Source organism: Euprymna scolopes, chromosome 7, assembly GCF_053919585.1.
Source record: "Euprymna scolopes isolate OS-2025 chromosome 7, ASM5391958v1, whole genome shotgun sequence".
Lineage (NCBI taxonomy): Eukaryota > Metazoa > Mollusca > Cephalopoda > Sepiida > Sepiolidae > Euprymna > Euprymna scolopes.
The window spans coordinates 170723447-170748379 of NC_136488.1; the positions used below are offsets into that span (position 1 = coordinate 170723447).

Consider the following 24933-nt stretch of genomic DNA (forward strand, 5'->3'; position numbering starts at 1 on the left):
TTTAAGATCAGGAGTAAAGGTCAAGCCCAGAAGCTTGTCAAAACTTGAGGCCTCCTGAAGACGAGAGCCATTCATTTCAATTGATGCCAGATGTGGATCAGAATGTTGATGATGTAAAGAGAGAAGCTTGGTTTTAGATGCATTAAAAGTAACCAGCCACTCCTTTCCCCATTGTACTACGTGCTCAAGATCAGAAGAGAGAGAATTGGAGAGAACTTGGTCGTTTACTGTCTTAGATGTGGTACCATAAATGGTAGTATCGTCAGCATAAATGTCTACAAATGATGTAAGGATGTGATTTGGAAGATCATTAATATAGATCAGGAAAAGAGTTGGGCCCAGGATGGACCCCTGAGGGACACCGGCATTAATACTGTGAGCTTCTGATTTTTGCCCCTCAACTACTACTCTTATGAACCTATCAGAAAGAAATGATTTAATAATTGAGAAGACATTTCCAGCTATACCATAGCTAGAGATCTTATGAAGTAAACCTTTATGCCATACCCTATCAAAGGCCTTAGATATGTCAAGAGCAATTGCCCTAGAAAGGTGGCCTCCGTCGAGAGATTTGCTAATCCTATGAGATATAACTGTAAGCACATCTGCTGTAGATCTAGCAGAATGGAAACCATATTGAGTGTCACTAAGAAGGTTATTTTTGTTGAGATGGTTGATTACTTCTGTATTTAACACAGATTCCAACAACTTACTCATGACGCACAGGAGACTTATTGGCCTGTACTTAGAGGGGGATGAGCTATTACATGAATTCTTAAATACAGGGCATACTGATGAGATTTTCCAGGGAGATGGGAAACTATTCTCCTTAAGACAACGTTTAAACAGTTTTGTAAGTATGGGCGCTAGTTCAGGTTGAAGTTTTTTGAGTACTATAAATATATATCATATTTAAGCGTATTATACGACCAAGCTATGCAAGGGCGCCGGGCGTCCCTGCTTAGATAAATTACTTTTGCAGTTTTAACAAAAGAGGGTTAGTTTTAACTAAACAAAAAATATATGAATAAACACAATTGCCCAATTACGTTTACACATTTATTATAGACTGACAAACATTTAAACAACAATAAAACACAATACAATAGCGACAGTTCGATAAGACTCACCGACTGGTGGAAAAAGTTCTCAGAGCTCACCTCATGGTGGAACGAAGGTTCTCCTCTTCTTGAGAGGGAAAAGCAACACGTCTGCCAGTGACCAAAGGGAAAAACCAACCAGCTATAGAGCAGGGGCAGATTACTCCTCCCCGGTGTCCTCTAATTTTTAGTCCCCTACAACACTCCCCGCCCCCAAAAATACGTACTTTTAATTGAATGTTGTGAGAGGATTGTTTTTTTGTTTTTTTTTATGTAGAGACAAAGTCTCTTAAATGGGCAGGCCATTTTACCTGTCTGCCCGAACGTGTTTTTTTATAAGGGCGTTTTTCCAATGTCACTTCGACTGGCATCCTTTGTGAGGGATCTACTTCTAAGTATGCATCCTGGAGTGTTGCGGGTTTAAACCTGTCAATTGAGATATTTTGTTCTTCTTCCTTAATGAGGACGCTGAAATACTTCTTGTTTTTCTTGTTAACTTTAAAAGGTCTGCGGTACGGTGGTTGCAGGGTATGCGACCTAGCTGTATCACGAACAAACACGTGTGCATGTCTCTAGTGCCTTTGGCACATGTGTTAGCGCATTTGTTTATTCCTGATGGAGCAACATCTCTTCTGTGGAAGAAAGGTTGCAGGGAAGAGAAAAGAGCATCCCCTACTAAACCACAAAGTCTATTTTGTACTCTGTCAAGGCAGGATAGGCTGTTTTTAGAAGCTCCTGCCCAGATGTGGCAGCAGTACACCATCCTTGGACGTACTACAAAGTCTATTTTGTACTCTGTCAAGTCTTTTTTTTATATTTATAACATCTCCAGTAAAGTTTATGAATTTTTGCTTTTATAATATTTCTGAACGGACATGGCATGGCCACATAAACTCAACTCATTCTGTGCAATTAATCTTTTGGATTGAGCCTATTACCAAGTTTTATCCATAAGGCAAATTTGAAGCTAAATTCTAAAAAAGGCCTCCAAGAATTTTAAAAGGCCAGATTGTTTTTTAAAAAAGCTAAATTCGATAAATTTGGTCAAAAAACATTGAGTTGTTCTTAAATGAATAATCGATTTACTCAAATGTTACATTAGAAACTGAGTATCCCCTACAAATATTTAAATATTGAGTTTAAAAAAAAAAAAAAAAAAATTTTGATAATCTGACAGACAAGTGTACATACAATAATAATTCATTGAAAAAAATTGAAAAAAAAGCCATAAATAAAAAGAATACGTATGGAAGGGGATACCGCTTCCATACGGGCACCCACGTTGGAGTTTAAAATTGGTCAGTTTTTCCCACCTCGAGGCGACTTCTTTTTTTTTTTTTTTTTCTGCTATCTCCCAATGCGTATGATTAATAGGTTTAACTTCTGATTTGCAAAGGGAGGTAAATCTGTCCGAAGCTTACATTGTTACAGCTTTCTGAAACCTACCATTTTCTAAACATTCAAACTGTTTTAACGAAAGCTATTATAATAGCGCTTTTGTGTGTGTGAGACCTCATTTCATTTATTCATTTTTAATTTTTCTTTTTTTTCCATAAATAATTTTAGATCCACAAAGAAACTTGAAAGGCGCTCGATGGGTTGAAACTACCGATGGAGACCAGTTTTCTGCACCTGACGTCCCAGTGGAATGGGAAGGTAAAATAATATTTTTTTTTTTTTACACCACTTATCAAGGCCCGGAAGCCACTCAGGGATAAGGGTTAACGAATTTGTGTGTGTGTGTTGGTTAGTTTTGGAACTTGAAGTGGCATTTTTACTTGGAGAAGTTATAAAATAGTACTTTCTCTACCAAACGGCAAACTTGCAAATTTGGATAAACATATCTTCAAACACATCACCAATAGTCTTAAACCCATGTGAATCCAATTGACATATCATTCGCTCTGCTGGAATATATATATATATATATATATATATATATATATATATAACTTCACCCCTGTTCAATGTTTGTTTATTTATTTAATTATTAAATCTTAAAACTTAAGTGTTGTCAGATCAAAATTGAGATTCTCCTCACTTTTTTCTTTTTTTTTTCCTTCGTCTTCTTCTAATATCGTATTTCTAAATCATAATAACCACTTCTGTTCAAGTCTGACAAAGTTGCTGGATCGTTGATACGATTCGGTAACCGAAACATGTGTAACTAAAACAGATAAAACGGTAATAAAAAAATATATATGTTGTTAAGTTTTGAGACATTGTGTTGAACAAAGATGGCGGCGTAGTTCAGATCAGTAACTAAGATGGCAACCAAGAATCAAATGCAGTCCGTGGCATAGTTAACCTCTTAAGTTCTGAGATATTATGTTGAACAAAGATGGCGGCGTAGTTCAGATCAGTAACCAAGATGGCGGCGTAGTTCAGATCAGTAACCAAGATGGCAGCGTAGTTCAGATCAGTAACCAAGATGGCGGCAAAGAATTAAATGCGGTCCGTGACGTAGCAAACGGCGAACTGATTGCATCCAAAATTCAACAATTTTTGTAATAATTTTGCGACGTTTTCATTGGTTGTTTAGCACAGCCGTTGGTTATAAAAATGATTGGCGAATCCATTCATCTCATACCCCATCAAAAGTCAAAAACATTATTATTATAGTATTGAGCACCTTCTTCAGGTTTTTACTAATTACCATTTTTGCTATATGTATATCTATAATATAAAGCTGAATGTCTGTATGTGTGTGTGTGTCTGGTCACGAATAGGTTCCTATATAGTTGACTATTTTAAAAAACTCATTACATATAATGATAGATGTATCGAGACACAGGAATGGGTATGTTTGATCTAGCAGAACGGTGGTTCATTAAATTGTGGGGTCTGCGTTCGCGCCTGGTCCACAAAGTATAGAAATAAAAAATTAAAAAAAATCGTTTACAAGTGTTTTTGATATAGATGTACATAAGAATACTTTGATAAGTATGTTTTAACTTAAATAGGGATAGTATAATAAAATTGTGGGGTCTTCGTTCGCGCCTGGCCTCCATAGAATGGAAATAGGCACAAACTTTAATAAAGACTTTTCATGTCTATCTGCGTAAGTATACTTTGATAATTATGTTTCAGTTTGAAGAAATATGGTATAATAAAATTATGGGATGTTCGTTCGCGCATGACCTCCAAAGAATGTAAATATGTCACAAAGTTTAACAAGGTTTTTTAATATAGATCCACAGAATATTGTGATAAGTGTTTCAGTGTGAACAGGTATGGTATAATAAATTATGGGGTTTATCTATTTTATTTTTACTTTCATCATATTTTGCTTTGGTTTTGATACTCCCAAATTCGAAGCTATCTCTTTACAACCCTTCCTTTTCATAACCTATCATCTATAAATATAAAAGCAAAAATGTATGTATGTATGTGTGTTCTACAAAAGGCTTTTTTCAGAGAAGCGGTCGCTCGCTTCACAACTTTTTAAAACTTTTTATATCACATATAAATATAATATCTCACAGTTAACAATGAAGCTCGCCTGTCTATTTAATTTGCTCGATTTCGGGAAGATAAATATTCAACATTTGTCGCTTGCCACATGTGGGTTAGTCTTTTTCCTATAACATCTTCCGCAGTAAATGAATACTATCCCGCAGTCAAACTTGACCTCATTAACTCATTAAAACAGGCACCTGCCAAATTCAAGTAATTAAATAAATTCAAACGTGTTTCCGTTAGCATCTCGCGGTGGGGTAATGGTTAACGTCGCACATTTTTTTTTTCACACTTTAATTTACAACTTTGCCTCAACGGTTTGGGTTCGATCCTCATACTTACTTTTTTTTTTTTTTAAACCCCCCACCCCACCCCTGGAGTTTCCACACACACCTCCAAACCCCCGGGCAACGCCGAGTACCCCTTGCTAGTACTTTCATAAATCAGAGTCAATTTTCTGTAGGCTGTTTTTGAACCCAGTCAACGACGGGTACTTTTGCTATATATATATCTATATATATAAAAATGTAAATGTTGGTTCGTTCTAAAATAATAAAACCCTATATCTACGTTACCAATTTATTTGAAATTTTCAGACAACCCATCTTTAGAGTCGAGGTATGTTTTTATGTTATTGAAATAAATTTACCTCGCGAATTATTTAAAATATTAAATAAAATAAATATATTTTTTTAACCGTTACTGCGAATCTGTTCTGTTGTAAAACTGAACTTCCGGTTCAATTCATTTCACAGCCACGAATTGACGAAACATTTCATTTTCTGTTAACTCGATAAGTAAAAAAAAAAAAACTTACTCATGCAGAGAGTGATCCGTGCTGAAATAATAATGTTATTATTTAAAAAGCCATTCTTAACATGGGGAAGGGAGGGTGTTTTGTACCTATTCTGTACTTTAACCTTACAATTGAATAAAAACATATCATAAAACTTTAATTAAACGTGGAAAACGATTTAAAAAAAATAGCGCGGATCACTCTCTGCATTAGCACGCACACACACACACACACAAAAAAAATAATAATCCCATATTTTAAAAATTTAAATTCAGTTATGTACTTACCAATTTTTTAAATTTTATTTATGTTAAGGCTTTTCACTCATGAAACATTACGTTTTAATTGTTTATTTTATTTTCACGGCATTGTTTACATAAAAAAGTTTGTTTTAACTTTTTCTAAATTGTTTCATTTTTACGACATGCCTCAACGTATTATAAACACCCTAACCCCCACCCCCCCATGTTAAAAAAAAAACAAAAAAAACGCCCTTCCATAAACCTCGAAAGCCGTTCTTAACATGGGGAAGTTAGGGTGTTTATAATATGCTGGGGCGAGTCGTAAAATTAACGAAGTTGCTATCTATTATTTATTGCAAAAATTGCTTGAAATTTATTTATTTGACAAAAAAAAATTACATTTTGGTACTCCTTGGGCGTTGAGTTCCATGGCGACCAGTAGAAAAAAATAATAGTCGCTCCCTTAGTCTCCCACCTCACCTCGCACGTAACATATTTTATTTACTGACGTTGCCGTAACTAAACGATTATTTGTCATATTTACAAACATTTATTTATTTATTTATTTTGAAAAAAGTTTTACTTTTTATGAATATTAAAAGAAAAATGGGTACTCATGCAGAGAGTGATCCATGCTGAAATAATAACGTTATTATTTAAAAAGCCATTCTTAACATGGGGAGGGGAGGGTGTTTTGTACCTATTATGTACTTTAACCTTGCAATTGATTAAAAAAAAAAAACACGATTTAAAAAACAGCGCGGTTCACACTCTGCATTAGCACCGAAAAATGTTACTAAACATTTATTAATAATTTCTCACTTTTACAAATATTTGATTTTAAATTTCTTTTTAAATGACGACTTTTATCTTAAAAAATATCCCCCCCCCCAATGGTGTTTATTCCGAAATCCGTTGTTAACATGGAGAGGTTGGGGGTGTTTATTCTGAAAGCCGTTCTTAACATTTGTGGAGGTGGACCTAATGTAAAAAAAAAAAATAAATAAATAAATTTTTAAAAAAAACTAAATCATTTACTGATAACTTCTCACTTTTACAAATATTTTTTAATTTACATGCACGGATGAACAAATTGTTGAATAGTGCGAAAACAAAACATTTAGGTCCACCGCCACAATTTTCTTTTTTAAATGACGACTTTTATTGATAAATAAATTTACTTCTCCGCAACTTTTATTGATAAATAAATCTACTTCTCTGCCACGGGCACTGAACCTCTCCTTTTTTTTTTAATAGTATTTTCGGGTGGGTATGCTGACAACAAATATCAGTTAAATTTTGCAAATAGCCCCCCCCCTCCAAAAGTGGTGTTTATTCCGGAAGCTGTTCTTAAGATGAGGAGGTTGGGGAGGGGGGTGATTATAAGGTGGACCTAATCTAAAAAAAAACAAGTTGTTTATGCGCACATAAGCAACTATTTTTTTATTAACTTTTTTTTTTTTTACTTTTTTATTTAAAAATTAGTAAATTTCAATGAATAGAATAATAAATCATTTATCATTAATATGTGTTTTTGGTTTTGTGTTGAATGAAACTTTTTTTTTCATTACAACAATAATGAACCAATTTAAATCTTCCGGCATGCGTTTAAGGGTTACGAAATTATCAATAAATCGTTTAGTTACTAAGCCAACGTCAGTAAATAAAAAAAATGTTACGTGTGCATGCATTAGCCTTGACTGGGGGGGGAGCGACCATTAAATAATTATGCTGGTCGCCATGGAACTCAACGCCCAAGGAGTACCTAAAGTGGCACTTATGCACTTATGTTACCGTGCTATTTTTTAAAATAGTATTTTCCTGTTAAATTCAAATTTTACAATATGTTTTTCTTTTATTAATTTGTTAAGTGAAAGTACAGATAACCTGGTCGGTTTCTAATGCGAGGAAAATCACCCCCTCCCTAAAAAAAAGGGTACTCTGGATAATAACAAAACATTAAAATTGCCTCAGTCTCGAAAGATTTCTTCTCTACTGAACGAGGAAAAAAACGGTGAAGTGTAGTTCACCTTCTGTTTCTCTCCCCCTCTCTCAATATCTCTCTCTATCCATCTCTCCCTTTCCCTCTCTCAATCTATCTTTCTCTCTATATCACCCTCTCCATCTCTCTTTGAGCCCCTTTCTCTCTCTAACTCCCTCTATCTCTCTCCTTTCCTCTGTTTCATCCCTCTCTGTTTCTAACTCTCCCCCTCTCTCTGTTTATCTATCAATCCCTTTATCTCTCTATCTCCTTCTCTTTCTCTATTTTCCTCTCACTGTCTCTTTTCTATCTATATATCTTCCTCTCTATCTATTCATCTCTAATCCCTCATCCTATTTTAGTCTCCTAAATTAATTACAGTGAATAAGGCATTGTCAAAACATGGATAAATCCTATTTTAGTCACCTAATTTACTGACTGTGAGAATAGAAGTTATTTGGAAATTACTGCTACCTTGAACAGCACCAGAAGTAACTGGTAAAACCTTTCTAATTAAATTGATTTTGGCAGCCATTTGGTAACAAAATGACATAGCCTTAGCCCTTGCTGCATGAGGAATACCTGCGACCTTGCTGCCAAGTAGAAGAATTATTTATTCTACTTTAAAACATTCAATTTTTCAAAAATCTCATGTTCGACATCTCCAAAACATCCAATATGGGGAAAAATATTGCAAAAATGCAAACTTATTGTTTAGGATGAATGCACAATGGTACGCAAAAAATCACTTGAGGCTCTTGGTCGATCCTTGCAAGATTTGCGTGGCAATTTCAGACCATTTGGGAATGCAGTAATATTGCTTGCAGGAGATTTCAGACAAATGTTACCTGTTATTTTTCAATCAACACCAGCAGATGAAATAAATGCTTGCCTCAAATACTCTACTTTTTTGTTCCATGTGAAGACATTAAACTTAACTCAAAATATGCATGTACAGTTGCAGACTATTCGATCCGCACAAAAACTTTTGCGTCACTTGTGGGAAATTGGGTACGAAAAAGTGCTAGCTAGTCAGAGTTAAGGGCAAAATTCTTTGACTTTTAACTTCTGTAATTTCTGTAATTTTATTTCATCAAAAGAATAGTTAGTTTAAAAGGTTTTTGCAGATATTCAAATTATAAGAATTCCATTTGACTGAGTGAATGAGCTATTCTTGCAGGTCAATACAAAGATGCCCATGAACTTAACGCTATAATTAAATGTAAAATTCCAAGTGAGGTAGTCAAATACAAATCCATCGACACTGTTGTGAAAGCAGATAAAGTGGTTAATTATCCAACAGTTATATTTGCCAGGGATGCCACCGCATGTATTGCAACTGAAATTTGGTGTACTAATTATCATGTTGTGAAATATAAACCAATCCAAGCTTTGCAATGGCACATAGCTTGCAGTAAAAAAAAAATTAACAAACAGTATCATAGAAACAACAATCTTAACAGGACCTTTTACAGATGAATATATCTTCATTCCATGCATTCCTATAATTCCACCGGATACATCAATACACTTTAGCAAATTGCACTTTCCAATTTTATTGTCATTTGCAATAACCATCAACAAAGCACAGGGAACAATCTTTACAATTGTGGGCCTTACAGTTACACACTGACTGTTTTTTCACATGGACAATTTATGTTACATATTCAAGAGTCACCAAACCGGAAAATCTCTATATCAGCTAAGAAAATGGAACAACAAAAACTGTGTACCCATGCAAAATGGAAATTTAAACTTATAAGAAACATGCTTTTTCTCATTTTGGAACTTTTTCCATTGCACCAATTTGAGCCACAGCAACGCGTGGCAGGGTACCGCTAGTATATATAGAGAGAGAGAGAGAGGAAGAGAGATTAGTGCCATTTGTGGTGAATGACGGCCTACTTGAAAAGGCTAAGCTGTTTTATGCTTGAATTAACATTGTTACTTTGTGTAACAATTTGCCATTCTTCACTTTCGTGTTCCAAATCATTACACTGCACATAAAAAAACTTACTGCCCAGGAAGTCTTGCATCTGGAGTAGTTTGATTGATCAGCATGATACACTCTTCCTCCCCCTCTCTCTCTTTAAAGAGGTAAAAAATTTTACAAGTGGGGAAATCCAAACCACATATTTTCCCATCACTCTTTTTTCACCAGAGAAAGAAGTCAGAGAAACGTTATGACAAAAAAGAGAACATTCAAAAGAAACAGAAAAAAAAACATTGTTTGCAAGAGGTGCTGGACTGAAAGAGTAAATTAAAGATTGTCGATTACAATGTAAATTTTATTATTTGTATTGAACTATGTAGCACAATATTACTTTCTGAATATTTATTAGTATTTATTAATTTATCTCATTTGGGTCAGTTTTATATTTAAAATATAATGGACAATATTTACATAGAAATGTTAATAAATTTATATTTTCTGTGTGTTAATGACTTTGCTAATAACAGAGAAGACAACATATTTAGGATGATATTTAGTTGGGTCGGACTGATCAGCAGCATTTTTAAAGAAGGACAATAGAGGATGCCTTCCAACATGAAGAGAAACAGGACAGAGATTGAGTAGTTTTGAGAGGGTAGAAAAACGTTCGGGAGCACAACGTTTGAGAATGAGAATAGGAATTGAATGAGGACTGGTAGTCTTTTATTGGTCAGGACCAGCAAGAATTCTAGCAAGGATTTTTGGAGTAATAATTACAGAATCAAGAGATTGATTTGTTTTCAAATGAAAATCCAAAAGAACAGCATCGGAATCATTGAAAGAAGAATTGTCAGCAAAAAGATGAGCCATGCCTGATCGTTAGAAGATGAAATTACCTGGAGACCATTAAAAAGAAGGAATAGCAGACTTGCCACAATTAATAAAACGATTATAGATTTTCTAAAAATCACAAGATCCAATCTTTTGAGATGAGATAGAATCACAAATATGTCGAACAGTCTTAACCTCAGAAATTGGTCTCTTGCCAAGCATTGCTAATGTGGCACTACATGATGCACCACTGCGTTGTCACTGCCCCCATAGCCGGGAGATGATTTGGTCATCCATGGAGGGATACAGAGGAAAAGGAAAACAATGCAATTCACCATAACTCATTCTCATTTGTTGCCAGCAAGCATGGGTGAACACGCATATTTTTGTCTCCGAAAAGGTGGGGGCACCCTCTCTTCCCCAGCAGTTAGTTAAGTTTTTTTTTGTTTTTTTGTTTAATCATGTTCACCCCTTACAAAGCATATCGCCACTTGGACATAAGGAGCTACTATTTGGGGCCATGTCTAGGAAAGATTAACAAGATATTTGTTTATGTTACATTTATACTTCTGCATATCAGTACAACCAGGGAAGCCGGCAGCAGGAAGGGAATTCCGAAGTCTAGCTGCTCAAGGTAAGAAACTATTAGAATAAAAAAGCTTTCTGGCATTTAGTGACAACAACAGTGAAGGGGTGAGATCTTATTGCTAAGCGGGTTTGTCGGGGATATGTACATCGAGGGGGTACAAGTGAAACAAGTTCATCAGAACACATTTCATTAAAATATTTGTAAAACAGGCACAGTGATGCAATATTGTGGTGATGAGACAGGGGCTGGAGCTTAGTTGATAAAGTGGGACCGATTAGATTGACAACTCTTTTTTGGATTTTATCTAAGAGGGAGAGACTAGTGGTAGATGCACCAGCCCAGATGTGACACCAATACTCCATGCATGGGCGAATGGTGGCCTTGTAATGATACAGGATACTCTCAGGTGTGAGTAGTCTTCTAACTCGGTAGAGGGAACCCACCTTCTTTGCAGCAGTCTTTGCAATGTCCTCTATGTATTTGTTCCAGTTCATATTCCCCGCAAATGTTAGGCCGAGGAGTTTGAAGGCAGAATTCTCAGGTAGGGTGCTATTTGTTATAGATATAGGGGGTTGGAGGGGTGTCTTGTAATTGTTAAAGGAGAGCAGCTTAGTTTTACTAGCATTAAATGTTACCATTCATTTTTGGTTAGTTAGCTTTTTAAAAGTTTAATGGTTAAAAGTTAATTGTTATGAGTTGTTAATTGTTTTTATTGTAATTGCTCTCTCGCCAAGCATTGCTAGCACTTTTGTAATTATCTGAATTATCTAGAAGTCTCAGAACTATCCCAACGATAGGTTTTCTGTTTAAAAAATCTATTTTTATGTGCTATCCAGAAAAATATCAAAATATATTTGTTGAATCAGTATATTTCTCATTTCATGGAATTTTCACAGGTCCTTCTAGTTCAAAATAAAATATGCTGTATATATTTATTTAAATAAAATACGAACACTTGATAATGGGAAGTTAATTTTCAATTATGGGGACTGTTATATATGGCACAATCACGTTGACACACTAGTTCTCGTCAGATCACTGAAGTTAAGCAACGTTGAGCCTGGCCAGCACCAGATGGGTGACCATTTGGAAAGGCAAAGTGCTGTATGTACCACGAAGTAAAAATACCAGGTTGGAAAACTGCTGCAGCCTATCCTTCTCTCAAGGGTAGATGGGACTCGCTTAAGCCGTGGTAGGCAACCCGTTTAGTGATGGCGTCACGAAAAAAAGTACCCTTGATAGCCTTGGCAAAGCGTCAAGTATTTCCAGCCATTAGAAAAAACGTGAAAGATCCGCGGAATTTGTTCGCATTAGTACTGGCATTGGATGAAACAACAACAACAGCAACAACGGGGGGGGGGGACAATCTTTATTACAATTATAAATAATTCAAGTTATAATACTTTATTTCAAAAATGAATTTTTTGTTTTAATTTTTTCTACAATTGTTTTCTTTTATTTTTTTTCAGCTTGGCTTCGAAAAAAAAGAAAAGATCCTCCAACAGAATATGTGAGTAAATGTGCTAATTATTCATGCTTTAAATGAAGCCAAAGTCTTTCTATAATATCTCTCTCTACTATTATATATAACGGAACTTTGTGGGGGGGGGGCAGTTTGTTTCCTTTGGACTCAAAAATGACTGCGACGATTTTTATGAAAGTCCACACAAAGGTACTTTATGTGTCTGATAGTGTTTTTAGATAGGTTTTGTATCAGAATGTTTTCAATAAGTATCGATAATCAAAATAATTCGATGAAAGAAGGAACAGGTGATTTTGACCAAAGTTAACACCTTATACAGCCTAACATCACAAGTGCATTTGAGAAGTTTTATTACCACACAAGCAGAAAGGCCTCATATATAAAATCAACAGTAGGTTCTTTGATATGACAGTTTTAATATATACAGGCAAGTTAGTTAGTTGAAAGAGAGAAGTTGAAGAAGAGACGTCAGATAGTCCAGACGAGACTTAAGTCGGGAGAAGAAGTCTCTCTTATGACACTAGGAAGCGGCGTATTCCAAGATAGCCAAAACGTGAACAGAACATTGTAATCTCTAAAGATGTCCGGTCGAAACCAGAAAATAAATGTTGTTATATATAAAAATAACTATTGTGTTATGTCGTCTTTGAACAACCAGGTATTTGTTTATTTGTCGTTTAAAATGAACTGTTTTAAATGTACTGTCCACAATACCATCATCATCCAACATCTTAAATGTAGAGACGATCTATTACATCGACCGCTATGATATACACTCTCTTTGTCATTCATCAAAGAACTTGTCTCCCTCTCGCCATCATGTACACGCATTTGTTTGTACAAGTAATTGTCTCTCCACCTCTGTAAGAATATTGTCAATACGTCTATGTCATTGTTTCGTGTCAGCATCACAACGCAAGTTATACGTCTGTAAGATTTGGCCTGCCGCTGACAATGTAATATCTGCATGATTTAGTGCAACCATTATATATGCAGAATATATATCTCTTTAAGTTAAACAGAACCCGACAATCTAACACAATTTCAATGACAGTAAAAATATGGGAGTGTAAAACATTCGGTGATCATCATTTAATCCCAGGCAATGTAGAGTCTCCCTGCTAGTGGTAAACAAAATGGCCACTTTGATTTGTTAAGAAATCCAAATCTACATATGTGAAAGAGAATCTAAATCGAACCGTTTCTTCGACTGATTATATAATGATCGGACCGTCAACAAGAAAGGTAAATGGCAACAAAGATAAAATGATTCCAAAAGTAATGTCTCCTATTTTTTCAACTGAAAAAAAAGCTGAAGTGTTGGATAATCCAGTTTCCAAAAGAAAAAGTCAGACAGAAGCCTTCATGAACTTATTATTGTCAACTGTCTTGTGTACTTGGACTGTTAAGACTTAGAAAAGTTATTTTTCCCGTTTATTAAACTTCTGCGTTTATGCATATGTGGTTCCCCCGTCACAGATTTATACATTGCATATACGATGGCAATGAGGGGGAGACTGTAATCCTCACCTTCATAGTTGATGTTGTTTCATCACGTTTCGGCCAACTAATCCTCTGGCCTTCTTCAGTTGATTACCAGCGACAGGATAGAAATGCTGCTGAGTCTCTCAACCGCATCCTAACTGTATCCCCAGTAATTACTGCCTTCCATAGTTGTTGTCTCGCTACGTTTTTTTTTTTTTTTTTTTTTTTTTACAAAGGCATCACCACATTATCAAGGCCCAGAGGCCACTCAAGGATAAGGGTTAAAGAGTGTACAGTAGAAATTGGTCAATATAGTAATCATTAGTAATGAAAATTTGGCAAATTTAATAACCTATATGGAACGGCCCATCAAGAACTTATTTACTTTAGACTTGAACACAACCATATTGTAGTCAGCCAGAAAGCAGGAAAACGGAAGACAATTCCACAGGCGTGCAGTTCTAAGAAAGAAGCTTTGTTCATGGAATCTACGTTTAGGTTTAGGCACAGATAAAGAGTGGGGGAAATTATTGATAGTGTTTACAGCTAGACGAGTGTTTCTTGTGAAAGTTTGGCGAGGGGGGACCATAGATTGAAGCTCAGTTGAACACTTTCCATGAAAATAACGATACATCAGAGACAAACTCGCAACATCTCTTCTGTGAGATAGAGGTTGCAAGGAGGAGAAAAGGACATCTCCTACGAGGCTACGAAGTCTATTTTGAACTCTATCAAGGCAGGACAAGTCCTTTCTAGCAGCTCCTGCCCAGATGTGACAACAGTATTCCATCCTTGGACGTACCTGGCTCTTATATAGATAGAGAATAGCATCAGCAGTGAGATATCTACTGGATCGATAGAAAGATCCCACCATTTTTCCAGCGGCCTTGGCAACAGATTTGATATACGTGTTCCATTTAAGATCAGGAGTAATGGTCAAGCCCAGAAGCTTGTCAAAACTTGAGGCCTCCTGAAGACGAGAGCCATTCATTTCAATTGATGACAAATGTGGATTAGAATGTTGATGATGTAAAGAGAGAAGCTTGGTTTTAGATGCATTAAAAGTAACCAGCCACTCCTTTCCCCATTGTACTACGTGCTCAAGATCAGAGGAGAGAGAATTGGAGAGAACTTGGTCGTTTACTGTCTTAGATGTGGTACCATAAATGGTAGTGTCGTCAGCATAAATGTCTACAAATGATGTAAGGATATGATTTGGAAGATCATTAATGTAGATCAGGAAAAGAGTTGGGCCCAGGATGGATCCCTGAGGGACACCGGCATTAATACTGTGAGCTTCTGATTTTTGCCCCTCAACTACTACTCTTATGAACCTATCAGAAAGAAATGATTTAATAATTGAGAAGACTTTTCCAGCTATACCATAGCTAGCGATCTTATGAAGTAAACCTTTATGCCATACCCTATCAAAGGCCTTAGATATGTCAAGAGCAATTGCCCTAGAAAGATTGCCACCGTCGAGAGATTTGCTAATCCTATGCGATATAACTGTAAGCACATCTGCTGTAGATCTAGCAGAACGGAAACCATATTGAGTGTCACTAAGAAGGTTATTTTTGTTGAGATGTTTGATTACTTCTGTATTTAACACAGATTCTAGCAACTTACTCATGACGCACAGGAGACTTATTGGCCTGTACTGAGAGGGGGATGAGCGATCACCTGAATTCTTAAATACAGGGCATACTGATGAGATTTTCCAGGGAGATGGGAAACTATTCTCCTTAAGACAACGTTTAAACAGTTTTGTAAGTATGGGCGCTAGTTCAGGTTGAAGTTTTTTGAGTACTATAATTGGAATACCATCAGGGCCAGTTGCTTTACTCGAATCAAGGTTTTTGATTAGCTTCGCAACATCACGTACAGATATACGTATATCACATAGCGTGTTTTCTGATACAGGAGGAAATATTGGGGGTTGGCGGTCTTGGTCGCAAAGGGTAGAATTAGCTGCAAAGTTCTTGACAAAGAGTTTGGCTTTGTCTGATGCTGACGAGATTACCTCAGGTCCATTGATAATAGTTGGGATGGAGTACACGCTTCTGTTCAGGATTCTGTTTGCTATTTGCCAAAACTGGTGGGAACCAAGCCGCTGCTCAGCTACTTTGGACTTAACAGATTGAGCATACAACTCTCTTGCGTTCCTTATTACTTTCTTACAATGGTTGCTGGCAGTCCTGAAAACGGCTTTAGTTTCCATACATCTATTACGTTTGAAGCAGTGGAAAAAGTGATTTCTGTGCGCAATGGCAGCAGCACATTCTGGAGAGAACCATGGCTGGCTGTTAGATTTTTGCTGAAACTTTTTAGAGGGTATGAAATGGTCAATAAAAACAACAACTACGAAGATGAGGATAACAGTCTGTAAAAAAAAAAATAAAATACAAATAAATACACAAATTACTCAAAAGATTCGAATAATAAAATAATATATAACACACATTGGTGTCTGTATATACACGGTGGAATGATAAATTTGTCGCCTAAAGAAACAAAATTACAGTTTTATTTTAAAACTTTTATTGAAAAAAAATAAAATACTACAGTTTTATTTTAAAACTTTTATTGAAAAAAAATCAATTCAGCTAATTTGATTACGTAGTAGAGCTGACATCTATTTAATTTAACCGTTTTCACTCTCAATCACCGCCTCGATACAGGTCCGGAACTGGGAGCATGCCTTTTCTGCAAGCGCCGGCGGAAGTTCGGCAAATACTTGGCAGATGGCAGCGGTCAGGCTGGCTTTGGTGTTATAGAAGGTCATGTTGGTGATGTTCTCGACATATGACCAAACGAAGTAGTCCAGCATGTTCAGGTCGGGAGAGAAGGTGGCCAATGAGAGAAGGGTACAAAGTCAAACCTGAGTCTCTTTGGAATTGAGGGCCGACGCCAGGTCCTGCTGCCACACCCAGGGCCTGCCAGTGGCCACTTGATTGCATCACGGGATCACCACACTCTTCAGCCAAAGACCATAATCATGGTTGGAAACTTTGTTCTCATCACCCTGGGCATGTCCCTGTTGTTCGTGGTAATCAAGTGATTCATTTTGAGGGAGCTCGCAATAACTTGGATCGGTAGAGAGCATGAGTTGTACAGTGGTGCATCTCCGATCTCGCTCGTTAAACATTGTGTCACTTTCAGACATGATAGAAGGCTCTTATCGCTCTTGGGATTTGTACACAACTAGCCAACTAGTAGATAGTCTGCAAAAAAAAGAAAAAATTGTTTTTTATCAAACGGAAATGGAATCGGGTCATCTTTTCTAGGGCGGCAATTTTATCGTTTCACTCTCTATGCCATATGTATGTAGTAAAGGTTGTTAAATCTCACCAAAATAGATAAATAATTGATATATGTGAAGATAAAAGTATCTTTAACCCTTTATGACCTGAATTGTGATGTAGATTAAAAAAATTTTATTGTTATTTTTTGTTTAAAGGCTAATGATTGTCTTCAAACTGGAAAATTGTGAAGTTCAATAGTTAAACTACCACTGAGAATTTTTGCATTTCATAAACTTACCTTCATTATTATCTATAATGTTTGAAAAAAAAGTGAGTTTATGACAACAAAGGAAATCCTCCACTCTCCGAGACAGATGGCGGCATACTGAATGTAAGTAATGGATAGTTGCAATCTGGAGGTATGTGGCATTTACCCAGATATTGAACTAATACGTACAAGGTGTGTTTGAATCAATTCCCACTTCATTTATGTGGTTATATTCATTTATTTATGACTGAACGTATTAGTTCAACCAGGTCAGAAAGGATTAAACATAATTTTTTTATTAAAATGATTGAATTCGGCATTGAATAACCTGAAAAAGGTTGATATGCCATAAAACCTAACATTTTTATGCCTTCTGTTCCTGGATTTTCCTTTTCACATCATATACATCTGCATCTGCTGCATCTGCTGCATCTGCCACTCGTCTTGGATAGGGTACAAAAAAGGGTCTCCAATCTATTAGGTCCCACTTTGTCAACTAAGCTCTAACTCCTGTCCCATCACCACAATGTTGCATCTCTGTGTCTGTTTTACAAGTATTTTAGTAGAATGTGCTCTGATGAACTTATTGCACTTGTGCCCCCTTGATGGGAATTTCCCCAACAAACCCGCTTAGCAACAAATTCTCACCCTTTCATTGTTGAGCTCCCTAAATGCCAGAAAGCTTTCTACTTTGATAGTTTCTTCCCTCAAGCAACCATACTTTGGAATTCCCTTCCTGCTACCTGCTTCCCTGGCTGTACTGATGTGCAGAAGTTTAAATGTAACATAAAGCAACATCTTGTTGATCTTTCCTAGGCATGGTCTCAAATAGTAGTCCCTTACACCCAAGGTGGCGATGTGCCTTGTTTGGGGTGAACGTGAGTAAAACAAATATATATATATATGAGCAAACAGTTAATAAAACATGTTAAAAACACTTTGAAATGAGTTAAAAGCATATTTATTCTGAAAAGGAAACACTAGATAAGTGGATAGTCCTTAATCCGCGGGGTTTCGAAGAAATACTTTCCTTCTCATCAGAGGGTAGGAATTTATTTTCCACCAGACTATCCATTCACGTGTAATCACCTTTTTCTTCACCATATTCCCTCTGCTTCACTTTTTTTGTTTTCAAGTAAGATTTTTGACTCGTTGTTTCATTAAATACTTCTGCATGCAAAATCCGATCCCGCATTTTGCTAATTCCTACCCTCTGATGAGAAGGAAAGTATTTCTTCGAAACTCTGTGGATTAAGGACTATCCACTTATCTAGTGTTTCCTTTTCAGATTAAATATGTTTTTACTCATTTCAAAGTGTTTTTTAACATGTTTTATTAACTGTTTGCTCGTATTATAAGCTCTATATCCTATTTGGTTTTATCGAGCTTTTACATCTGGCAGAGATAACTTTATAAATATTAATTCTGTGATATTTATAATATACTTTAATTTTACCATCTTGGATCATTTTGGTAAATTTAATTGTAATTTTTATTTTATATATATTTATATATATTGATACCAAATCACCAATGAATATAGTCGAACCCATCAAACTATCTTAGTTCAACTTTAATAATGTGTTCGTGTCCTTATTTCTACTAGCATGTTATCTTGCTTATCTACTATTCCATAAACTAATTTTACATATGAATACATGAACAAATACTATGTATTATTTTTAGATCAAAAAGACGCCACAGACGATTTCTGTGAAAGGTTGGTACATGCACTGAACCACGTTTATTTATTTTTTTTTTTTCAGATTAAAATAAAGGAAATAACTCTGAATTTTTTTATATTTTTTTTCTAGGAAATTTCACGAAACCATGCAATTAAGCTGAGAACAATAAAACGAGCTCAGGAAGCCGATGAAAAATTAAAGGTTAGTTTTTATTTACGTTTAATTTTTAAATGTTTTATATTTGATTCATTCATTTTTTATATTCCACCGTATCTCCCAACCCCCGAAAGCGGAAATTTTCTCTCTTCAGGTCACAGAAAGGTCATCGCTTGCAATCTTTTCTTATACTTGAAATTATTGGATACACAAGAAAATGCAATTGAATTACTTATAAGTCGAGAGATGATAATCAGTTTGTATCTAAGAAAACGAATGCGAACTTAGATGTGGAGGAAATATTTAGATGGTTATTTTCTTCAGAAATTGTGGTACCCTTGAAGAGCAGATGCTAATGTGATTGCAAGAGTTAGGATTGGATGGGGTAAGTTCAGGGAACTTCTGCCATCACTAATCAACAGAGCATTACCTGGTCAGTGAGGGTTGAGGACATATGTTGCATGGAGAGGAATGATAAACACAGACGGATCTCGTGAACTCAAAATATATTAATAGCAGAACCCATAGAAATTTCATGGAATAGGACTATGTTTAATCAACAAATATTTTTAGATAAAGCTCATATTTTTCTGGATAGCAAAACAAATTAGTTGTTTTTTTTTTTAAATAGTATTCATTGTATTTTAAATTTGAAAATTAGTTTTTTTTTTTTTTTTGTTTACAGAAAACCCAATAACACAGAAATATGAGTTTATTAACATTTCTATTAAAACAGCGTTCATTGTATTTTTAAATTAGAAAATTAGAGAAAATTATTGGTGCAATATGCCTGAAAATGTAAAGAATATTTGCTTAATTTCATGCGAAACGGATAAAATTTTTACTTAGCTTTTTATAACTTGGACATTCGAAGCTACAACCATGTTGGTCGATTCCCATTGATCCGGTTGAATGGCGTTTGTGATACCGAAAATGAGAGTGTAATGTGAACAAACATCTTGCTGCTAGACTCCCTACATAGTACCCCTGCAACTTGGGTCCCTGATAGTAGCTCCCTACATCAAAGTGGCAACATGTCTTGTTTGGAGTGAAAATGTAATAAAAAAAATAAAAAAATAAAGAACTGACAAAATGAGACAAACTAATAAATACTCAGAAATTAATATTGTGCTACATAGTTCAATACAAATAAGAAAATCATATTGTAAGAAAGAAGCCTTAATTTACTCCTTTAGCCCAGCACCTCTTGGCAGAGAATGTTTTTATTTGCTCCATTTCTTTCGAATGTTCACTTTTTTTTACATAACGTTTCATCAATTTCTTTTTTATCGATGAAGAACTGCTGTACGTCAAAATTACTACGAGTTCCCTTTTTACACTATTACAACGATGATCATATTATTTTTACAATGTATATTCGAAAATGAGGCTAGATCAAAAGGAGGTCACTTTCATATTCTTGTTCAGAGTTGCCAGATTGGCCTTTTTTAAGCCAAATTTCACAAATTTGGTCATTTTTGAAGCAGCTTAGCCATCCAAAATTGTGTTTGTCAATTTTTAAAGTGTAAATTAATAAAGGAACAAATAGAAAATGGACTTTGATTTCATGATAATGTTGAAAGAGTGGATGAGCGTTCTTGGGTTAGTAGATGTAGAACAGTTGTGGTAGCAAGGTCAGTTTGTAGGGGAAGGCCAAGGAAAACATAGGAAGTGGTAGGATGACATAAAGAGAGATAAAGATCTTGTCAGAGATAGTTTGAAAGTAAATTTTTAAAAGCCATGCCATCATGTAAAACCTAAAGTAAACTGAAAATAATATTTATATATATATATATATATATATATATATAAAGTGAACGTGTCTGTGTGTGTACATTTTCCAACGCAATAACTCTGTCAATTTTCAGTCTACAGACTCGAAATTTGATATACAGGGTACTGAAATTTGAGAAAATCTTTGTAATCCATTTTTGGCCAGAAATTTGGCTGTTAAGGGGTCAAAGTTCAAGATTTGACCTTTGAGAACTCTACCAAACTCCTCTGACAATTTTGGGTCTAAACACTTGAAATTTTAGATATAGGTTCCTTAGACATGGATCTAACTTAATAACTTGATTTGAACCCAATGTTAAGTGGTTATAATAGGGGTCAAACTTTTTTTTGCTCAGTATACACCTCCAACAAAAAGAAAAGACATTTATTACAGGTCGTTTCCACACCAAGCCACTTGACACACATTTTCCAAAGGTCAATTAACAGTTTGTTTTTAGGTTGCAGTTATAAATAGTTGTTATGTGTGTAATTCATTTAATGGTTCATGGCTGTCCGAAAAGATTTAAAGAAGAAAGTTATGTTTTCTTTATTTAATTCATAATTAACTAACAAAGATTATTAATTAACCTACACTCTGAATGTATATACCATGCACTGGATAAGGCAGAGGAAGCTAGGGCAGTAGCTCTAGATATATCTGAGACCTTTGATAGGTATAGCACAATGGTTTTTTCATGAAGTCCTTGTCCCGCCTTAACACAAATACCCTCAACAAGCAGCAAAATCCCACCCCTACACAGTATAAATCCCCAGATATCAGAAAGACTTTTACTCTAATAGTTTCTTCCTCAGAACTGCTAGACTTTGGAATTCCCTTCCAGGTTCTTGTTTCTTCAACTTTATTGACATGCAGAAGTTCAAGTGTAATGTGAACAAACATCTTGCTGCTCAACTCCCTACATAATATCCCTACAATTTATGTCCCAGATAGTAACCCCCCCCCCTACATTAAAGTGGTACTGTGTCTTGTTCAGGGTTAAAATGCAAAAAAAAAAAATTTTATTTTAAATTAACAAGATATTAGATAAATATATTTTTGTTGATTTCTTTTCTATTTCAGGCATTGGCTGAAAACACTGATGACAAAAAGACAAATATCTTTGACGATATCACACCAGCAAGTTCGTCTTGTAAGTAAAACGTTTTTAATCTGGAAAAAGTAAATTAAAAAAAATGCAATATTTAAATATTTAGGAGTGCAATATAAATTTAACGTAAAATCATTAACCATTTTTAATCTTAAAAAAAATGTTATCTGGTCCTGAAAGGGTGATCATTTTACATTCAATTTTTAAAAGTGATCCACTTTGCTAAAATATAAAATATTGGGTTTTTTTTTTTTGTTTCCTTAATTTAATCTCTTTGTACTGTCAATATTGTTTTTTTTTTCCTGTTTTAATGTAATTGTCTAAAAAAGTAGAATCTCATTTTTATTTTAGTCATTGGTACATGGTGCAGGGTTCCAATAATGCTATTAAAAAAATTTTTAGATGATTTTTTTGCCCCTTATTTTAGTTATTTTTATTTTTTATTTTTTATTTTTTTTTTTTACTTTTTTGGATCATGTATAGATTCAGCACCCCAATTATGGAAGCAGTTAAAAGGGATGCGTTTAGCATGATACTATCTAACATCATTAAAACCTTCTGCATTTCTAAAATGTATTTTTAAATTGATTTCATAAAACTATGTTTGCATTAAAAATTGAAAACAATTTATATTTACTAGTAGTATCATACGAGTTAGACGTCTATACCGTTATTTTTTAGTCAGTCTGAGAAATCATCTTCAGACAGAGCGGTTGTCACATAGCCTCCTTCCAGTCGGGTGACTGGACAGTGTAGGATCAGGTGGCCTTTGTCCTGGGGCGGACTTCTTTTCACTTTGAGCAGATTGAGGAGTCTATTTGTCTCCACCTGTGTTTGTCTACTGCAGGGCGGCAGTGTTTTGTTCTGATCCGGTTTGCGGCTACCCATTGCTTCCTATTATTTGCATCAAAACCTGGGAGGCACAAAGTTGGGTCTTCAATGATGTCCCTCTCCTTCAGGAGTATTGTTTGTCCATTCCTCCCATGTCTCAACTGGGTTGAAATTTTTGAGTTGTAGAAGGACTACGTATATTTACTTATAGAAAGGAAAAGAACCTTTATTTTGTTTTTATTGATCTGGAGATAGTTTTTGAGCTTGTATGGTTGAAGTTTGCGTAAACTATGGGCAAATGAATGATTGGTGAAGGTTGTTCAAAGTCGTGTTAGAATTAACAGCACATTTAGTTACAGCTTTAATGTTTAAGTGGGTTTACATCAGGGTTTTGTACTAAGTCCGTTGCTTTTTATTTGTGTTTTAGAATTTCAATTGGCAATTGAATTTCGTACAATTGTAAACTGCTACAAAGTTAAACAGCAAACATTTGATGTAGATAATAATTTGATGTAGATAATTTGATGTAGATAATAATTTGATGTAAATAATAATTTGATGTAAATAATAATTTGATGTAGACAATAATTTGATGTAAATAATAATTTGGTGTAGATAATAATTTGATGTAAATAATAATTTGATGTAAATAATAATTTGATGTAGATAATAATTTGATGTAGATAATAATTTGATGTAGATAATTAGAGAAGCATATAAAATTGTTGGATTGAATGCTAAAAGTGATTGTCTTAGTATTAGCAGTACATATGTTATGACAGCTTTAATGTTAAAATGGGAGTACATAAGGATTTTGTACTGAGTTCGTTTCTTTTTATTGTGTTTTAGAAGCATTGTCCAGGGAGTTTTGTACAAGTTATGCTACTAATTTGATACCTGCCTGTGAAACAATGGAAAACTTGTTAAGTTGAAGACTTTAACGAATGCTACGAAAAGTAAACGTTTGAAATTGGATGTTATCAAAATCAAAATGATGGTCATGGAGTTTTGATGATTTTGTGTAATATTGTTGGAGGTAAATTCATGTGTTCGTCTGTGACCATCTAGTGCTGTGATCGTCTAAGCTAGTTTTTTTTATTGTTGGCGTATCTTTCTTATTTGAGTAAACAAACTTGTGTGTGTGTGTCTGCAGATGAAACAATGGATTTGGACCAGTTTGACGCAGACATCTACATGACGCGCGAAACTTTAATAAAACTTATTTATGCACATTGCATTGATTGAGAAGAAGATTAGCGACAAAAACATTTTCTCTCACAAAATGATTTACTTTTGTGCCCTGCAACACACCACTTTGGCCCTTACCTGGGCTAGACGGGCGGTCGGAGAGGCCCGATTCAATCAATCGGTTGGTCATGTCATGCAAACTCTGATAAATAAGATAAATAAATGAGTCATAGAAAATGGATTCAAATTTTCAGAAGAGAAAACAAAATGCATACAGTTCTGTAAACTGCGAAAGTTCCATCACAACCCCACCTTGAAAGTGGACAATAATAATATCCCAGTCATTGACCAACACAAATATTTGGACTTCATATATGATAGAAAATTGACATTCATACCACATATAAAATACTTAAAAACAAAATTCCACAGGACCATGCAATTAATTAAAGTGTTAGCACACACAGACTGGGGTGCCGATAAAACTACATTCTTAAAACTGTACCGATCTTTAATTAGATCCTTACTTGATTGCTCAACATATCTCAAAAAGACCATCTCCCCTTCTAAATGACATTATTAGTATATGTCACTAAGATAATCACCTGATGTTTTTACATGTCATTATTCTAAGTTGTCAACTAAATTGTTATGATAACATTTTTAAGTTAAGATTCCTAAGTTAATGTAAAAAAATATTTATTCTAAATATTTTTATTATTCTAAAACATATTTTAGCTGACAAAACGTTTTGGCTTGAATAATCGTAATAATCGGTC

At 35.0% G+C, this 24933-nt stretch overlaps 1 protein-coding gene across 1 annotated transcript in view; it reads left to right on the forward strand.

The window, feature by feature from the left end:
• Nucleotides 1–24933, forward strand: part of LOC145280138 (NADH dehydrogenase [ubiquinone] 1 alpha subcomplex assembly factor 2-like) — a 28816-nt gene that overhangs the window by 1845 nt on the left and 2038 nt on the right. The window contains exons 2-5 of the mRNA XM_080131903.1: nt 2667–2756; nt 12401–12441; nt 19227–19298; nt 22108–22177. Of these exons, the coding sequence (XP_079988029.1) occupies nt 2667–2756; nt 12401–12441; nt 19227–19298; nt 22108–22177 (273 nt within the window). The remainder of the gene's footprint in view (nt 1–2666; nt 2757–12400; nt 12442–19226; nt 19299–22107; nt 22178–24933) is intronic.